The 21,491-nt window shown below is 36.4% G+C and overlaps 1 protein-coding gene and 1 long non-coding RNA gene across 3 annotated transcripts in view; one reads left to right on the top strand and one right to left on the bottom strand.

The window, feature by feature from the left end:
- The window catches only part of LOC136257532 (uncharacterized), a 188,694-nt gene that overhangs the window by 158,560 nt on the left and 8,643 nt on the right, over positions 1-21,491 (top strand). The gene's annotated exons all lie outside the window — the stretch shown is intronic.
- On the bottom strand, positions 136-20,011 carry LOC136258791 (NACHT, LRR and PYD domains-containing protein 5-like). Of its 2 annotated transcripts, none has more exons than XM_066052143.1 (5): positions 19,902-20,011; positions 19,646-19,846; positions 2,709-5,439; positions 390-577; positions 136-341 (listed from the first exon to the last, which is right to left on the bottom strand). In XM_066052143.1, exons 2-5 carry the CDS (start codon positions 19,813-19,815, stop codon positions 245-247), a joined length of 3,186 nt encoding a protein of 1,061 aa, XP_065908215.1. In that variant the 5' UTR covers positions 19,816-19,846; positions 19,902-20,011; the 3' UTR covers positions 136-244. The 2 variants fall into 2 exon arrangements, with proteins under 2 accessions (XP_065908215.1, XP_065908216.1); XM_066052144.1 differs by having other exon boundaries at positions 19,646-19,840; positions 19,902-19,962.

Below are 21,491 nucleotides of genomic sequence, written 5' to 3' on the forward strand. Positions count from 1 at the left end.
ATAATTGTACTATGTAAGTTCCACTGTATTCTAAGCTGAGTGAAAACGATTGTTTCAAATGCCAGCAAAACCAGTACACCCATTTCCATGACCATAGCCAAGCCTTGCACACTGGTAAAGTATCCCATTGTTTAATATTACTATACTAAAAATAATGTGTAAAGCATAATAAGTATAGTTCTAGTACATAATAACTTAAAGCAAGAGTACATAATATATATAACTCTTGCTTAAAGACACTTCATCACACTCTCTGGTATACTCCAAGATGAGCATGACACTTTGAGCATGAATGACACACATCTTTACTTTGGTCCACAAAAAGAGGCCACAACATAAACCTGTAATGAAGACTTATAGCAACCACAACAAAAAATAAGATTACTTACGGCCAAAAGAATAATGTGAAGAGCAATACAATTACCAACATCCATGTCAAGGAACCAATCTTGAATGTGGTCTTTGTAACCATCTCTTCATGGCATTTGGGGCACACTATTCTAACTGGATACTCCCCAAAGTAAACAGTTACTCGTCTTGATGATTGAATATCCCTGGTAGTGACACTCGATGGTGACTAAAAGTCAAATAATGACATGTACTGTATATCAAGAGAATTAGCCAAAATTTAAAAATGCATTCTACCAATAAAAAATAAATAAAAAAAGATACTAATAATGACATAACAGAATCATGTTTTCAGTAGTGCATCACGATTTCATAATCTGTTGTCTTGCCATAAATTAAAATAAGAAAGTTCTCTAGTACAATGTTTACACATATATCTTCTCAACTATTTTATAGCATATTTATCATGTTTTTATTAAAATTCTCTGGGAAAAGCCTCAAGGCCATACTAATGGGATGCACAAAAAGGTTTGCTATGCCAGGGCCAGAGTTTCCAGACCACTTTTCAGCTACTTGAAAACTGTGATACTCTAATAGAATATAAAATACAGCCATTAATAAGCCATTGCATCTATGTCAATTGTCTTCAAATTAATTTTCAGAGGTTCCAGTGAGTCATCTGTATGGCATTGCATTGGGGTCATGCATGCTTCAGAATCTGTATCTCAAAGAACTAAAATTACACATTTCAGAACTTTTTGTATCATCAACAAAATTGCTATAGATATTAATTGGTACTGTAGCACAAAATCTACCAGAATAATATCCTTAATATTGACAAAAAAAGGGGAAAGGATTGTACAGTGTATATAGTATATACGTACTGTAAAATAGCCTGCAGATGTCATTTCAAAGAACCTATTTTCAAAAATTTCCCTGGAGGAGCATGCTGATGCATACTACATGTGACATGCAGATAAAAGTAGATAAAACTCTGATTGAAATATCACATCAGATCAATGAAAGTACAGTGTGCATGACTATGACCACCACTGCAGTACGTGGGTGGCCTGACCACTCAAAATCTCTGGGCTCTGGCCCTGCATGCAAATAATTTAAAAAAAATACTTATTCACAGTAATAGGTATCCAATTTTAAAGGACTCTAATTGGTGAAAATGCACACCATGAAAAATATTGTCTGTAAATATAATAAATCAATGTAAAACTCCGTCAATTTGCAAATAGGAAAATTTACATGTAGAAATTTGCCAAATTGATTGTTGCAATGCATAGTTGGTGGAGACGGGGGAAGGGACCAGGGAAGCTATACCCCTCCCCCCACTTTATAAGCCACCGTTTGCAAGAAAAGATAGAGATACTCTAATAGAATAGTCAGGATCTAGATACTCTAAAACAGCAGTCGCAGTATTCAGAGAAGCAGCATGGCAAGCTACTAAGCTACATATGTGTAGTTATAAATAAGAATATGTAATTGGTGGAAGCAGCTATTGTCAGCAGCTATAGGTAGTTATTTCTTCTTTGGTCTTCAGCTTATAGCTGGCCTGGCCCCCTCACTCTTTTACCTGCCCTACAGCCCCTGTTACAATGGACTGTTACACACTGCTAAGCAAGGGTGTAATAATATGCAAGAATTTTTTAAGTAGGATTTCCAATGTAGCAAAGTAACATGTTCCAAACTAAATTAGAAGCCAAAATGTTAAGTTGTGGCAAGTTTTTCTCACATTTTATGTGATGTACCAAAATTTGCCCTTGTGTAGGAAGCATGGTTCCTACACGTGTAGGGCTATATTAAGAAATTTAGTATATAGGAGATATTCCCACACTGGTGAATTTTGTAAGAAAGGTTCCTACACATGGCACAATGTGTAGGACATTTTAGGAATAATTCCTAAATTTGTAGGAAAAATTCCTACATTAGGCCCTGGCTTATCATGCTCAAAATTTCATCTATTATGCTTTTGGGCATTGTTCAAAATCAAGCCTTTTATGTTCAAAATTATACTTTCAAAATAAAGACTATGCTCGAGAACTGACTGTTTTATTAGAGTACATCAGTGTTTCCTGACTGCTGTGTTAGAGTGACTACTCTATTACTGTAACAGTGGTTTGATCTTATTTCTGCAAAGAGTGAATAACCAACCAAGAAACAGTTAATTACATTATATTACATGTTTTTAAATATGAAATTTGTTTTCTTTCGGGCATGTGTATTGGGTATTGTAGCTAATTAAATTTTCAAATATAACTGCCTAGTTGAAACTATGTAAGTACAAGTATGGTATAATGATAGCTGTGCAAATCCAGCTTAATAGTCACATAAAGTACTCATAAACTTACATTCTCACTGTTCATGAAAGGCAATTTTGATACAATGTGCTGACAGGTTTCATGGTGTTTAAAAGCTTCAAGGAGAGCAAGACTCAATTTTTCCGCTCCTCGTTTTTGTCTTGTATGATTAAGAATCTGTAACTGTCTTTTAACTTTTTCTGATGTATAGAAAGCATTGTCAAGGAATATCATATATACTGTATTGTTATGATGATGTATTGCTTGCAACAGCATTATTATATCTTTTTCTGCTAATGTTGTTCTATTTTTTGCCAATCCAATCCACTCTAATGTTTTATTCTTCTTCAACATTTGAGCTATAGCTTTCATACCATCACTGGTTATACGACAACCACTCAGATGAATCATTTTTACACAAGTGTTGTCTGTTAAAGCTACAGACAGCTTGCACACAAAATCTTTATCTACTAGTTTGCAATATGACAGTATCAACCACTGAAGATTTTTCTGATTTTGAATCAGCTTCAATGAGCCATCTATTTGATTTTCACTGCCATCAACATCAATAATGCAAACACTGCTGTCAGTATTTTTGGTGTTTTCTATACATGTCTCACACTTACAACTGAATGTTTTACTATCATGAGTCACATGTAAATACTTAAGTAAGTTATCAGCCTGGCAAGAGTCTAACCCTTTACAATTTACTGTCCACTTCTTACCACTATGTGCTATACAATAAGACAATGCTGATAAAATCTGAGGCGTTGCGGCAGATTCCTGGACAGAGAAGTAACAAGGTTCATCATAGAAAAGGTAGCTCTCGCACATCTCTTTACATAGGTGAGGGTTTTGTGCTTCCATAACTGCTGCTATCAGAGTAGCTTGAAATTCTCTTGAAATACAGTGAGACAAGTCATAGGAATACTGTTTTCCACAAATATGACCATCAAATATATTGCATACTTTTTGAAATCTAATAAATGTCTTACTTGCAATACTCCACATGAACCAATTTAATATTTTGCAGCCTGACATCTTAAACTTTAGCATGTAATTCACTGGAAGGAATTCTTTAAAAGAAACATTTTCAAATTTTGTCAGACCTGCATAAAATATCCATATCATTTCAAATTCAGTTTTGTTGAAAAGATTTTGTAGCTGCTTTTGCTGATATGGTTTAGATTGCCGAGATAAATACCAAGCTGCTAACAACTCCTGGAGAGTGCGATGAATAAATTCATAGGTTTTGCTAATAGAATGAATATGTCGATGATTAGTCACCTGCAGTAATCCCATCCCATCGAAGTCCTCATGATTCTGATCACCTGAAGTAAAGCAGTATTGTTCTATCTTGGACTCATCAAAGACTAGTGTTAAATCTTTTAGTAACTGATCATAAGCCATTTTACTTAGTCTAAGCAACAGATCATCAATTTCAGAGGGTAAGTATTCTAGTGTGCTGATGGATGCAATAACATATGAGTTTCTCTCTTTATAGCGTCTCAATTGAATCAGTACCAAGTTTGTGTACATATTTGTGAATGTTTCTGGTAACTTGTAACCATTTGTATTAAAGATGTAAAGAGCAACACACAAATTTATGGGAACAAACACAAAGCAGTCCAGTAGTGGAAGACGTTTTAGTTCAGACCAAAATTGTTCTACAAGTTCTGAACCATTACTATGCCTTTCAAAATAATACTTTATGTTTCGTTTCACCTGCTGCTCAGTAAATCCAAGAATTTCAATTCTTCTGTTAATAGCATTAAAGGGTATACTCCTAATGGCAGAAGGACGACTTGTGATCACAATTACTGCTTCAGGAAGAAGGTCGCCAGATATAAGACGAGCAAATAAACTGCTTTGTCTTCTGTTTTGGGGGAGCTCATCCCATCCCTCTAAAATAATCAACATACTTTGGCCATTTCTTTCATAAAATTTGTCGGTGATTTGTTTGGTTAAACTGCCCATAAATAGTTGAATTATTTCATCCAATGTTTTTGCACTTGCAACTTCAGCATCCCTCAGCTGCAAGAAAATAACATATGTAAATTTTTGTAACAGCTCTCCCTTAGCCCATTTTGCACACATTCTTTTAGCTAGGAATGTTTTTCCACTTCCAGGATATCCTTGTATTAAAACTACCCTGCAGTTCTCAACAACTATGTCAGAATATGAGTTTAGGAACTGTCTAGAATAACCAGATTGTTGTTTAAGTAGTAAACTGTAGTAGTCGAAAAAAGTTGACTCTTTTTTGTGATCCTCTTCACTGATTTTAATCAGTGCAATGTTAATATCATCTGATATTGGAAGATTAAAATCCACTTCCGAAATTTGTGTGAAAGTAGAATTGTTATATCGCTTTTCTAGAAAATGCTTGAAATTGTCAAGTGAAAAGCTTGGATACTCATCACATGCACTGATCATTTTGGTAACTAAACCACTTTTATTCAACTCTTCTAAACATGACAAGAATCTTCTAAATGAATGTACATCTTTATCTTTCAATATTTCTATGATTTCTTTGACGTCTTTGCACCTTTCTGGCAATAATTCTATTTCTCGTTTTGTGAAAAAACTATTTTTCTTTAAACATAATACCAGTGTGCTGTAGTCTAAAGATTTGGCAATATTTTCTTCATTTGAAAGTATGCAGTAAACCACCTTTAAGCTCTCAGCTACTTCATAAAACTCACTGTCCAAATAAAAAATATGAAGTAACTTTTTGAATTGGTTAACAGTCCGTACTCCTTTTCTTAAAGCATCTACCATGCATCTGTAGGAAGAACATAATATTATAAGATCAGACAGATGGCCGATCTAGTTTTCAACCTTGACTGGTCATTTTTATCAATCACCTTACACTGCTTAAAGGCTCTTAGTTTACTATGTTTTTACTGTTACAGTAGTTATTCCAATACATGGAACATATTGTTTCACTAAGTTTAAACTCTCAGTAAAACATCAGTAAATGTGGGTTACTGAAAAGCTACTAAAAGAGTAAACTATTAATTGTTGGGGATATTTATAGTAAACTGTGAAACTTTAAGCAGTGTTATAAATTACACAAAACAATATAGTTGTATGATAGGAATACGTAATGTATAAGAGTTTCAAGCACACACCTTATAACAAATCATTGGCAAATTATTGTTTGCCAGGTACAAGTGTAACTATACTTATGCAATTGGAAAGGGTATAAGATCCTTAAGTTTTTCACAAGTCTGGTGCAAACAGTGGTGTATCTCATTTACTTAGTAGGAAATAATCAGGTTTGTGCTTTCCTACCAAAGTATTGACTGATAAACAAATTCACTTGTGGTGAAACCAGTATGCCACACTGTGGGTATATTGACAGGAAGAAAGAAAATGTAATTTTCACACATGCAGTGGTACCTCCATTATCATGGCCAACAATTATCTTTCTGTTATCTGAACTGCACAAGTGACTATTTTATTAGAGTATTTTACCAAAGTGTATGTTCTATTAGAGTATTTTAAACTGCACTCTGTATATAAATATATGGGCTTCGTTTATCTATTATCTGAGCACCTAGGACCTGGATAATGGATGGACCACTATGTGATCCCTAATCAATTGGAACCAATTTTGCTGTACCAATACCTGCCAGATAGAGGAGTCTACATACCAAATTTGAAGAAAAATAGGAAATATGTGACCCAGTCTGGGAAAACCGGGCTTATCGCCTATTTAAAAGTATTGAGAAACACTGGTTTTAAGTATTTAGTGTGTTGTAGCTCGCCAATGGTTGAAGCTATGTGTACCAAATTTTCACATGTTTTACACCAATTCCTTACCTTCCAGAGCATCCACTGTGCAAGTAGCCAACAACTAAGTTTCCCGCCATTTTAGATAGTTTTTAAACCGAGGTTGACTGTATCAGGCAAGCTGCAAATTGGGTGGGAGGCGGGGGCCCTGGAAGGCGGGCAAGATGGTGTTCAAAAATTGAAAAGGAAGGCCAAGGGATGAATTAAGCCAAGTTTTGGGCCATTGAGGTCTCAAAACTGGCTAACGTGAAAGGAAATTCACAGTAGAGGTACTTATCCAACACCACAGAGCTGTACAGCCACATACAGTCATCCCCAGGCTGACCAGAGCTCCATTGAGACCCCATACCACACGTATGGATCGCCACCGGGCTTGGGAAAAGCAACCAGCAAAACCATACCACTCAAGTCTAGCTGATTTTGATTGTGGAATTAGATAGTTTATTCATGTAGCTTTGTATCCTGGGTGAAAAATCAAATCTGCTGACATGGGCGATAAGACCGATTTTCTCAGACTGGGTCACATATAAGTAGCCATTTCTGAGATACAAACGGTTAGAATTCCAGGTATTTTCTTCATTAATTTTTCATACACTCTGCTTTACCATAAAGCACAAATACTGTATGTATTCCAATCAAGCTGAAATTTGGCACACTTGAAGTGGTTATTAAAGTGAATCTCAGTACCAAGTTTGGTGAAAATCCAATTAAGATCCATGAAGTTATGACAATTTATTTTGTTGTCATACTTACAGGGCAAACTGCTTAGAGGGATCAGTTGAAAATTAGTATTAGTCATCATAGGAGTCTATTTTGCTACGTAGCTTAATTGAAAGAAATCAAGATTATGACCATGAAGATACAACACAAAAAACCAACTGTGTGTAACAATCATGTGATCAAGTTTTGTTAATACAAAAATATAGTTATTATTCCTACTAGGCAACCACTTATAGGAATTAACTAAAAATCAGTTTATAGTTAGTTGGATTATCATATAATTATGTCATAGCATAACCTTTCAGCAAGTTACTTTGTAAAAGTAAATAGTTACATATTACATGCAACTGAATTATTTAGTTACAGTTACATATTACCCATAAAATAAAGTAACTATAATAATATTACATATTATATTACGTATACTTTGTGTCCACAGCCTTAAGCTGTCACATGTGAAACTACCACTTTATCACGTGACACGATTGCGTTGTTGGACAATGTGCAAATCTTGTTTATAAGTAAGAAGCTGGTGAATAAGCTTCATTCAGTAGGCTTCATTACTTTGTTTTGACTAGGCGTTACTCAGAGGATTATTAACGAGATTAGTAACTTTGTCACTTGTAGTAATAATATTACATAATATTAGACTTGTTACAGTAACTATATTACTTAGGTAACGTGTTACATTTGTAAGTAAAGTAACTTGGGTTATATTTCCCATTTTTATATCGTAATTTGTTATACTACTTAGTTACCACACTGCCTTTCAGTGATATAAAAAAATTTACAACAAAATGTTATGCTGCAAAAACACTTGGTTTCAAAGGCACTCCATATACACTATTGCTCTTGCCTGTAAGGCCGCCTTCAGTGCTGTCAGCTAGGGCCCAAAATGCAACCAATCATGTGCTGGATACAGTCCACATTAAAAAGATGTAATGCATTACAATTTCTGGATGTAATATCCTTTATACCATTTATATTTTGTCATGTAACGCATTATCAAATGGTTTCAGTAGTACCGTTTAAGCAGGGATTGTGGTGAGAATTTTGCGTGCCACCAAAAATTCCGCCTTTAAAAATCATCCTAGAGACATTTTATGCGACAAAGTTTACTTTTATGGAATAATACTAGTCCATATAATATACAATACAACATTAAACATAACAAAACACTTACAGGTGGCTGGATATAGATTTTTTTTTTAATCGCTAAATTTGGCATTTTAGACTCACTGCCTCACTTCCTGACTGATCACAGTCAGGAAGTGAGGCATTTGGCTAGAGGCCAAATGAAGCAGCACACGGCCACCATTTTACGCCACAATAACAAGCTCACCAGTGGGATGTGCCTTTTGGGGTTCTGATGGGTGTAGGCCCTCTGTGCCTTGTCTTTTCTTTTATCTTCAATCAGGCTGCTTGGCTTCTTCATCCAACGAAACCATATCAAGGCATTAATTTTCTGTATCAACACTTTCTTTCAGCAGTATATTTAGATGTCACAGAAGTATTTCAGTGCTGGATTTCAGAAGCGCTTCAGTCCCCGCACTACTATAAGAGTTACACTAGCTAGATATCTGCAACTTTATGATTGGGACCTCGTTCACGATAGGTTCAGACCATGCCCCTCGTAGGTGGACTAATAACAGAGACCCCACCTCTTAACAATCTAGTTATACTTAACAGTAAACAAGATCACCTCACCCTCATTGGTCTAGCTAGCTGCACACCCCTCGGGATATACTCTAATACAACAGTCACTCTAATACAACAGTCAATCAAATACAACAGTCATGTATGATTAAAAATTACATTGTTCCAGTAGAAATATTTTTATAAGAAAAAGAAGCAAGCACAATATAAAAACATTATTGTTCTAAAGGAGACAGGTGCCCTTTCAGCAACAGCAAGGTTGATAGCTGGAGGTACACAGGGATGCATGGATCTAGAACGCGATCCCCTAGATACACAACATTGAAGAGTGCAGCAAGGAGGACTCCAAACTACAGCAAAGGCTGCCCATAACCACAGAATATGGGGAACTCCACTTCTCATTGAGCAAATGGGCAAGATGCTTACAAGTGATGGTATCTGTCTTCCCATACCTACAGATGTGGAAAATACAAGTGGACTAATAAAAGTTACATTGTAGCTAGCTGTGCCACAACAAAAACTTAACAAACTAGTATTTTTAAAAATTGTTAATTTAAAAATGAAGTAGGGATCTATGCAATAAAAAGTAGTGAAACAAGAGATGAATGATCAATGATGGTATTACAGCATAGCTTAGTGGGAAGTCCTTACTTTGGCATTGAACAAAATAATAACTAATGTGCCAAAGTAGGGACTTCCCACTAAGCTATGCTGTAATACCATTATTCATCTCTTGTTTCACTACTTTTTATTGCATAGATCACTACTTCATTTTTAAATTAAAAATATTATTTTAAAATTAGTACTCATTAATGCAAAAGTAATATATTACCACTGTATGTAATTTATATAACACATTACATTAATTTTGTATCTCATTACTCCCCAACTTCGGTTACAAGTCGCCCTGTAGAGAGTTGCTAAAACAGTAATTATGTATACGGTATATGCATGTACAATATTTTATTTAAAATGTACAAGTAGTCAGGTGCACATAAGTCCTTTATCTTCCTCCCATAGTAAAGAAAGACAGGTATAAACAAACTATAAAGCTAGAGGCCAGGTAGGCTAGGCATTCCAGTATCCAAGATATTTTTATCTCTGTATAATATATATATATATATTTTACTAAGGCTTTACAGCACAAGTGTTGAAGGTCTGTAGGACACCTGCTCCTACAGCCTGTTTAACGTTGTTACAGAAAGTGTGTTTGAAAAGGTGAAGAAAGGAGAAAAAATCCATGACTGGACCTAGGCAGCCTCGAACCTGCAGCCATCCGATTAATGCTCAAATGCTGCTATACATAGAGCTCTGGCGTAAAATAACAATGCACGGGATTGCTCCATCATCCAAGCTCCAATGAGGATGAAAATCACTATGGGGTTAGTCCACACATTGATCATCATGGAAATCTTAGTTTTATCATGTACATCATATCAAAGTATTTTTTGTATTGTTTTGCAATCTTCTCAAGCCTTGTAATGTATTACGTAGAATTCTTTGAAACTTTAAAAACATACTGTCAGGTGGAAGGCAATCACTGGTGCTTACTTTTTAAGTACTTCAAAGTCTGTCAGTACCATAATTGAAACTACTATTCTAACTTAGGTATATTGTTGCATAATTGTGACACCTCCACTTTGGTTGTTTACCTTTATAAGTTGCTTACCTTTATAAGTTGTTAACTTGATGTTTTTGCTTACTCGAGATAACCACTTTCCTATGGGGGTATGCACCAATGTATCGAGAAGTGTGCAGTAGGTGAAACATATTTGCTCACCACAAAGCATGCAAAGATCACTGAGATTTGATAAACCATGAAGCCATTACATGTACAACCCTGGCAGCTAGAAGCAAATACAGTTCAGGTTGCTAGATTGCTTCCTAATGGAATTGTGCCTTTTAAAAGTGTATGGGGAGCCCCGGAGAAACAAATGTACAATTTTAAAGCACTGTGCATGCCAAGGTAGCTAATTCCAACCCAACAATCTATATATTTCTGAGATCAGCAATCAATACTCTATCTTTTGGATATCTTGCGACGGTGACCCCCAAGGCACCTGCCCTTTTCCTAATATACATCAACGACACAACTACAAACATACATAGTGGGTTACAACTGTTTGCAGATGATATTTTAATTTATAGACCCATACACTTACCAAGTGATTAGAAGATTCCGCAGGATGACTTAACTGCTCTTATAAAATGGGCAAATGAATGGCAGATGGACTTCAACGTATCTAAATGCAACATCTTACAAGTTACCACATATCACACCACTAAAACATTTACGTATCAAATAAATGGAGTACCCTTGAAATTTGTAGAAAAGATTAAATATCTTGGAGTTTACTTGAACAATAAACTATCACGGCACGATTACATTGACTATAATATGCAACAAAACAAATCGATCACTTGGTTTCCTAACATGAAATTTACGTATACGTTCCTGTAATAAACACTTCAAAGAATATGCCTACAAACAATTTCTGCTACCATCTATCGAATATCGTTGTTCCATCTGGGACCCACACCACCAAAATTACATCTCTGAACTTGAAATGATTCAACATCGAGCTGCTCGTTTTGTCTTAAATAGGCCTTGGGAAAGACACCACCGTGACAGTATCACAGAAAGGTTAAATGAACTAAACTGGCCATCTCTCCAAGAACATAGAAAGCAAGCACGTCTCAATTTATTGTATAAGATGGTTAATCATTTATTACTGGTCCCAAAATGCTGTCTGCCATCATTAAATCACACTGCTACTCGATCTCATCATGATCAGAAATTTAATCATATATAATCTTCAGTAAACACTTATCTCTATTCATTCCTACCCAGAACTATTCCCCAATGGAACAGTTTATGTATCCCTAATCTATCTAACATTGATCTTGAAGCATTTACACAATTAACAACTCCTAAAAACTTAGCACTCATTGTAACTTAGCACTTATTGTTATTGTAATTTAAACTTAACACTTATGTGTACATGTACATTAGTGTTAAAACCCTGCCGGGTGATGCTAATAAATAAATAAATAAATAAAAATATAGAAAGCCTAAAAGATCGAGGTCAGTCTTGGTGTATGCAATTACGATTTTTAAATATAAGAATTTTAGTGAGTTTTACGAGTTAAAACTATAAGAGTTTAAATGGTACACTCCACTGACCAGGGGCAGATTTAGGGTGAGGGCTAAGGGGGCTGTAGTCCCCCTTCCTTTCTAAGTTAGTACTTAGCCAATAAAGCCCTAAATCTTTTATGTGTATATATAAAAAAGCAGACTTATTTCAGGAACTATGCATCACTACCAACACAAATAATGTCTATGTAACTATACCTACTGTATTGTTAAACTCTGTTCCAGGAGAGTATAGCTTCCTTTTCCTCAAGAATTCTTCAGAAAACAGGTTTCAACTGTGGGTTGCATCTCCAGTTACAAAACGTTTTAATGTGAGTTTTGTTTTATTCAGTTAATTAGCAGTGTGAGTTATCAGCTTCAGTATAATATGCATGCATGTAGCTACCAACTCAGCCATTTAGCAAACTGTGGTCTTTTGGTAATTTACAGTCTCATAAGGTAGCTATAGCAGCATATTCACCCACTTTTGTCTATGAATGTTAAATCTATATCATGATCAGTTACCTTCTGATATGACCCCATGCTGTGGGTTATGGTGCTGGCATTTGTATATAGATCAGTCTTCATAACCCAGCAGATCCAGAAATACGTTGACTATTGCAACAGCAAATTCAGAAAGCCCATAACTGTAAATATAGTTGCACTTTGCTAAGGATTGCCAGTGGACTAGCTAATACCTACTAGTACCCTGTTTTGTGTTCACTGCATTCTGCTTTTCAGTATACGGCTTTATTTGGTGTTAAGGCTGACAAAGGCTAAGGAACATGCATAATTGTGATCTCATTTACATTCATTGCCTCACAGATTTATATAGCTGATTAGTGCATGGCTAATAGGAGTTGATGCATTATGATATATAGCTAGCTGTGCACATATCTAAATGTTTGGTAGCTACAAATGAAAATATTATCATGCATGCATGATAGATACTCTATGCATATTGCAATCAGTCTTGATTTAATGGAATTTACTGATATAAACTGAAATTCCATTATTTTCCACTGAAAAACTGCTAAAAACACTCTTATATTCACCTTTAGAGGGCCTAATTTTCAAAACTTTTCTGGGGGCACCCCCTATGTTGGTATGCATGCCTCACACACTAATGTAGTCATTTTTCTAAATGGCTAATTTGATCATGGATACTACATGAATCTTACTACTAGGGCCTTGTGAGAAAGCTTGATGTCTTCAAATGTCTGACTAGTTACCTATGTCCCTGTCCAGCTTAGCCTCCCCTTTCAAAAATATCCTAGATCTGCTCCTGCACTCTACATATATTATGCGGTCATACTTTGAAAGCCGGTGTCTTACCACTATACTGTATAGGCCTACATCAAATATGCCAGCATAATAAAATAATGATAAGCTGGAGTACTATTCCAGCATCATGCTGGCATATTATGTAGATATTTTAAAGTATGGAGCTTAATTCTATGAAATAGATTGATACTCTCAAATAGAACAGTCAGTGAAACTGCAAACTGCAATAGAACACCCAAATGCATTGTACTTACATGTAGCTCCTTAGATTGACACTCTCTAATAGAACAGTCACTTTATAGTGAAATACTCTAATAGAGCATTCACTGATTAAAATATTTAAAGATAATTGTAACAAATGTTGCTAACTTTGGAGCATAATGCAAGAGCACAATGGGTGAAAATTTTGGGAAATTGTCTTGAAAGCATTTTGGGCAAAAATTGAGCATGTTTGACTCAGGCCTACCACTGTACTAAGTATTCTCAGGTGTCTTAAAGCTGTTTTGTACTGCTTCTAAACGCTGCATGTCTATTAACCCTGCATGTAGTCGACATTGCCAAAGAAGGTTTTTATTGACTGCAAATAGCCTGCTTTAAATAAAAAGTTGATATTTTAGTTGAAATGCTTCAAATTGTACCTATAAATTAATTCTGGTGAACTTTGAGATATTATGAAAGCTAGCGTCACCCCCAATCACCCTGCTACCGGTGCCAGATATTCTATACTCTGGTCAGCCCCCCTCACATGAACCACTTCCTCCACCACTGCTGGGTGAATGACTATTGTTTTGTATTATCTTCACAGTATAAACATTTCAGACCACTAATATTATAATAATAAATTTAATTAATTAGCAATTTGCTCTGTATAATCTCCACACTAAACAGTTCAAACCACTAAAATTATTAACGATTACTTTTAAATTAAGTAATAATAACCAATTATAATTATACCTTCTTACTACTGAATGGACAACAATGTGGTTATTGTGGTATAATGTTACATTTCTATTTTCAATCCTTTATCACTAGATGAATTATACATTTTCAATGAAAGCGTTGTTGGGATTATCATACAGTACGATAGTAACTGTATAGTAGGGACCACAAAGAAGTAGGTGTGGCCCACAAAATAACATCACCCAAAAACCAGCCTCAATTTTCCCTGACGATGATGAGGCAATATTGGTGAGGTAAAACTAAGCCCAAACAAGCTTTCAGATTGACCCGAAATGCTTTCAACAAGTTGCTACAGAATTTAATTTTTTTTTATTTGACGGAATTTTCTACTAACTGACTGACTGACTGATGCCTTCAGACAAGTGTACTCAATAACAGCTAAGGCTATGGGCTTGATTTTTTCACTGTTCGACATTGCTTTGGCCCGACAGGTGCTTTTTGGCATACCGCAGTATGTACTATGCATTCTTGATGGACTTACCAGTGTCCTCCTTTGTGTCCCATTCATCTTTGCTGACAGCGAAAGGTGTTGATTTCATGGTAGCACGTGATTTTTCATAGTGGCTATTTTAATTGCAGAGGTGCTTTTCAAACAGTTCTTGATTTGTATTGCTGTGTAACAGGTTGAACATAGCTGACAGCGAAGCATAATAGATACTTCACTTTTCAGACGATAATTAATAAAATTGGAGCGCAGCACCATTTCTTTTGGTAAGCATGGATTGTAGAGGTGCTTCTGGAAAAGTTCTTGATTCGAAATGCTGTGTAACGGGTTGAACATAGCTGACAACCAAGCGTAATGGATACTTCACTTTTCAGACAATAGCTGGGGTGCGTGGCACCATTTCAGATGTGGTAAGCGTGGGTTCACCAGTCATAATAAAATTATTTACAAAAAAAGTTAACAAACAAGTACACGCAAAAATTTGGAGTTTTCAACTAGAGTAGGGACCATAGCATATCGATAAAAAGTACTGAAACAAGTTGGAGTAGTCCATGATATTAAATCACAGTAAAACAATAACAAGTGTTAGCTATATCCATACTGTGCATTTCCGCTATGATATGTTGAGCACAGTAGGGATATATATGTAACCGTCTCAGCAAAAAACCGACTTGTTCTCACCATAGATTTTCGAGAGACGGGATAGGCAACTAAGCACGCATAGTGTATATCTGCGGTTTAAGCACTCCTTGGTATTGATTAAATCCATGAGGACAGGATGGCAGTTTGTGGTTTAGTCATCTTACAGTTGATTTCAACCACCTTGTGGTATTGTAGTTGATATACGAGACTTTTAACGCTTCTGGCTTCTTGTGTTTACTCGTCTTGGGTCGCTATTTACGATTTTGATCATCAATGGGTACCTACATTTTTTGTCTACCTTTTACGAAGAACAGAAGTCTAGCTCCACTGGGGAAATACTGCTGAAGTCTTCGCAATACTATGAAGTTTTGCACAGTACTACTGAAAGATGTTTCTCGCATAACAGCGTTTGCGTTGAAGTCGATAAATCATGGAGTAGTATTTTAAAGAATCGAAATGAGACTTGCTAAGGGCATTAACCAAGCGGAATAATAAAATGAAGTACACCATGCAAAACTATGTTACTTCAGGGTTACTGTGGCATTGTTTGCCAGTCGAAAGTGAACTTACCATGAACAGAACAGGTACACAAAAAAATCGTGTCAACTGAGATTAAAATGATTGATGGCAGAAAAAACTCACAAGACTTACAATACGAATTTGCCTAGTACTTGTAAAGCATAAAGATATTGTCATGAAATACTCCACGCCCTTAGAAAGTAGTCCAGAGCAGAAGACACCATTTTGGCCTCATGAATTCACCAAAGGCAGTGTTTCAGGGTGCGCGCTCGTTTCTAATCCCTGTAATCGAATATCTAAGTTTGCACAAGCATGCGTAACGAGAAAAACGAAATTTAAAAATAATGGCCGGCTCTATAGCCACCTGTATACCGGTGGCGCTTAGAGTCACGAAAGGCTATTGCCACCGGTGGCCGTTGCTATTGTCACCGGTGAACTAAAAAAAAAAAATTAGACAAAAAAAGGTACTGTAAAACGAAAAAAAAAAGTTGGGTTAAAGCGGATCCCCGACCCCAGACCCTCTGTACTTGAGTCACAGGGCCTACCACTGAGCCACCGCTGCCAGCTGCCACCATTCCTTTGTTTTCTACATTATAAATGCAGCTATAGTAGCAAACCACAAGGGTGTACTATATTAATATTAAAGAACAACGAACCAAAGCTGAACCAACCCTAACGTTACTACTTTTCGCATCCCCTAAAGTCGAATGCTCGGGGAACTACTAGATGCATGCCCTAAAGTCAAATGCTTGGGGCATACACACCGGTGTCAATAGCTAGTGGGTATGACACCGGTATACCGGTAGATATAGACACTCCGAAAAATAATTTGTAAAATTATGCATTCCAAGCTACAGAGAAAAATACACGAAAATACAAAAGTATTATCGGGCCAGTATTTGAAGAAGGAAGGTTCAAATGGATTAAAACTATATACCATTTTATTCGCCTGCTCATGGAGAGTTCGAAAATCTTTGTTTCGTTTCTGTAGCTTCAACGGTATGCATGTCACGTGCGTTTGTTTACGATACGGTAAACGTAAACAAGATCGTCATCGTTTTTTACCAAACCGCTTTCATATCCATATGCGCAAGTGTCTATGGGGCTAACACTATACCTTGGCTGATGTTCTGATCCATGGTGAACATTTTAAGCAAAATTGCAACGCTGTAGACTAATCCAAACGGATGTTATGACTGCGAATGTAAGCGCTTGTAGTTTATTTTCAGTATAGTCGCTGTACAAATCGATTATCTTACTCTTCCAACTATCTAGTGCTATAATTTCAAAACTACACACCACAGAAGGTTGAAACTTTGGTGATCCATTCCTTGGACACTGCTAATAATGCTGAGTGAATAAAAAAAATTTTTTTAATTGTGCGAACAAGTCGGGTTATTGCTGAGACAGTCACATATAACACTTCTTATTGTTTTACTGTGATTTAATATCATGGACTTGTTTCAGTATTCTTTATCGATGTGCTATGGTCCCTACTCTAGTTGAAAATTCCAAATTTTTTCATGCACTAGTAATGATTATAGCTAGTGTCTTAATTAACCTGACTGATTGAAACGTGCTTGCTGGCTACACATAATTATAACACAGTGGCTATTATAAAGCACTCTGTCAGGGTATTTGATAAGGCAATATGGTGCTCCATTGGCCCAGTGTGAACACAAAATGACCCACACATCTCATGGTTTCTGCTCCAATTTTTCAGTACTAGTTCCGCTTTTGTGGCTAATACACATCAAACATAAGCTGATTGGCCCATGTTATACTACTGAGGGAGCAGTAGATGTCTGGTTTGGGCCAGTTTGAACCAGAGACTCAGAGTCAAAATATTTATCAAAATCTTACACTATGTGTATTATACATGTAAGGAAATTTATGTAGCAGCTACCCAATGCAACATGTAGCTGCAGCATATGCAGCAACATCAAAAAAATAAATACATTATCATGCCAGACAAATCACAATGATGTTTACACACCTGTGTAACAGTAGCTAGCTATACTGAATTTTTTTTCATTGTTTTTTTCACTTGTCAACTGCATACATGACAATCAGTTATGGCCTCAATACAACACTGTGTAATGTATAGCTATTAATTTCAGGAACAAGCTACAGTCGTTAACAATTTGATAGCTAGCAGCTACGTAGCTAATGGGGTGATATAGCTAACAGGCTATTTGTAGGGATGCCAAAATCCCACAAAACTAAGGAGTTTCTTCTCTTCATTAAAAAGTGACACAATGCGTTGCATATCCTGCAGACAGTTTAGGCACTTGGCACTGAATTACAGTGATGAACAGGTAGTGATCTTCTGTTGAGTTCCTCGTGATTAGAATAGCTGTAGACATGTAAGCCCCAATATTAGATCTCTCCCTAGAAAATGTATGGAAGATGACAGCACATTAGATTTCCTAATTGCCACTTAGAACAGTGTTCCAGTTTATTGATAGGATGGTTTCAGTCCGTGCAAGGTACAACTTGAACACCTATATTATTTTCCTGACAATATTATGCAATTGTGAACCAGTCTGAGAAAACCAGTCTTATCGCCCATGTCAGCAGATTTGATTTTTCACCCAGGACACAAACCTACATGAATAAACAATGAACTATCTAATTCCACAATAAAAATCAGCTAGACTTGAGTGGTCTGATTTTGCTGGCTGCTTTTCCCAAGCTCAGAGGTGATCCGTACATGCGGTGTGGGACCTTAATGGAGCTCTGGTCAACCTGGGGACGACTATATGTGACTATACAGCTCTGTGGTATTGAATAAGTACCTCTACTGTGAATTTCCTTTCATTTTAGCCAATTTTGAGACCTAAATGACCCAAAACTTGGCCTAATGCATCCCTACGCCTTCCTTTCAATTTTGAACACCATCTTGCCTGCCTTCCAGGCCACCCGCCTTCCACCCATTTTGCAGCTCGCCTGATACAGTCAACCTTGGTTTAAAAACTATCTAAAATGGCAGGAAACTTAGTTGTTGGCTAATTGCACAGTGGATACTGTGGAAGGTAAGGAAGTGGTGTAAAATGTGTGAAAATTTGGTACACATAACTTCAATCATTGGCGAGCTACAACACACTAAATACTTCAAACCGGCATTTCTCGATACTTTTAAATAGGCAATAAGTCCGGTTTTCCCAGACTGGGTCACAATTGATAACACAAAGTGATGTAATCACCCATATGTTTTGCTTTGTGCCATAGCTACCAGTGGTGCTCAATAGGGAACCACCTATTAATTTTGTTTATTTAACAATTGCTGGCTATTACAAACACAAAAATTGTGGGAAACCTGTATGTGACTGGATCTGCTAAAAGTTTAGAGCCTTTCCAAATTTCCAAGTTTGACGACTCCAACTCATTCGAATTCAGTGTAACCCATAGCTATCATTGTCTTAAAATTACATCCAGGAATAGTGTATTAGTATGTTAGGAGTGTAAGGTGACCAAATTTCAGGCTAGTACTATACTCACAAGTAAAGTTATGGATTGCCGGTATATGCAAATGGAAAGGTTATAGCTATAATTATAAGACCAGTTTTCACAGATCTGGTCACATATCATTTTGCAGCATTTTCAAGCTCTTCAAGATAGTGTATCTAAAACATGCATTTGTCACACATTTAAAAATACATTTGACACCCAGCTTTTTACTGGTAACGAGCTATTTACAACTTTGCTCAGCAGTGACGAGACCCGGCATCTGTCAGTTCGCCTCTGACACCCATGCAGGGCTGGGCACCACCCACCACGGATAAACAGTACATGAGCTACAACTACAGCTAGGCAACATAAAATCCCACCTACCTATTTCGCTCGAAATATTCCTGTTTGTTTCCAATTGTCCGGAATCTTTTTTCACTTATCAAGCCACTCTCGGAAAGTCTTTTCAGAACACATTCTGAATCAATAACGTCCTCTATCAGCTCTTCGTAGAGTTTCGAAAATATAATATCCAGCAGTTCTTTCCCTTTCATAGCAGCTGATGTAGCTAGACCGGTCCTGTAGCTAACAGTAGCGATTTCCAACCTACCAATTTTCCACACATATTTTTGCTTCTTACCTTCAATAAACGTTTCACAAGCTGCCGTTCCAGTAAATGGTAGCCAATGCTTCGCACTTCGTAATGCACTTTACTGGATTAAAATCCATGCGGTATTTATTGAAAACAGCAAATCAAAGTTTGAGAAATAAAAATCCCCATAGGGAGCCCATACAAATATTCGCATACGTATAATTCTAATTGGAAGAATGTGGCACCGGTGATGGCCGAAGTTTCCGAGTGTTTCCGCGTGAATCTACTGCTGATGAGGACGAAGAAAGTGGGTCTGGGCAAACCGTATATGCTGATTTCGATTTTGCCATGTGCTTTTTGATTGGAGGACAATTGATGTTGGATTACGATGGAAATATGGCCCTTTAAAAGGTAAATCGCCATCTAGCACTGTTCAGAATTCAGCATTACAATCACCCTGGGCTTCAAGGCATCCCCCTGCATCGATTCAAGTATAGTTTGAAGGTGAGCAGTTTGTTGTCTTGTGCGGAATTGCAAAATAAGGTTCAAGGTTGAGCATAATCTTTTCAAAAGTGGAGACTGGCATGTGATACCAGCCTTACATAACTTCACACTTACCTGTTGTTATATTCTGGTGTATTTACTGCTGTTTTGATCCATTTTATAGCAGCTTCAGTGATTATAATTTTGATCAGAAACCATTTATAATTTCTCTTTGTAGTATAGTGATGTCATTATGTTATATAATAATTATCATCCTTATAGTGCTTACAATGTGACAAATAAAGCTGAACAGTGTCCAAACAAATCTATTTTAAAAATAATGTTGCTCTTACATTGTGTTATCTGATTGTCATGTTTCCGAAGTATGTGTGTTAATTGTGACTTGTGATGATACCAGTACTTACCATGTTATAAAATATTACTGATTTTTCTAGTTAGTTATCCCTGAAAATGCATTGGGTACCTGTGTATACTTAGTGTTACTCATTACACACAGTTTTATCTGTGAATCACTTACTTTATTCATGTAATATTCTGAGTGGTCAGTCTACAAAGAAATGGTCACTTTTGAGAGGTTTTACCTAGTTCATATGCTGTTCTTCATAAAATAGGTATGTGGTGAAAATTTCATGTCGTTATTAGCTATAGTTTCCTATCTAGATTTATGACACTTTGAATAATTACTGTGTTTGGTGCCATGTAATATACTGTACATAAAAAGCATTGAAAATGCGTACACAAAAATCATCACACTGTTAACTTCTTTTCCTTAAATCTTTTGATAGGAACCACTGATTGAGGTGGGGTTTACACTAACATGACCCTGAAAAAAGGCACAATATTTGTCATGCCAATGAATGTATGGAATGTTAATTATTTAATTTAGTGGAAATCTCTACTAACAGTGTGAAGACGGATAAATCCTAATAACTATAGCTATCACACAGTCGTGCTTTAGGCCACTCTAAATAAATTCTCTGTTTCCCGTCCTGGACTCAGGCACATTTGCAAGCGGGCGAGCGGTTCATTTCCATTTTTTATTATTTTATTAGACAACTATCCCTCTAGGGGCAAGGAGGCTGAGCATTATTTCATTATAAGGTTGGCAGCTTTTCTAGCCATTTACCTGGTACA

This window comes from Dysidea avara, chromosome 6 (assembly GCF_963678975.1).
Source record: "Dysidea avara chromosome 6, odDysAvar1.4, whole genome shotgun sequence".
In the NCBI taxonomy this organism is placed as follows: Eukaryota; Metazoa; Porifera; class Demospongiae; order Dictyoceratida; family Dysideidae; genus Dysidea; species Dysidea avara.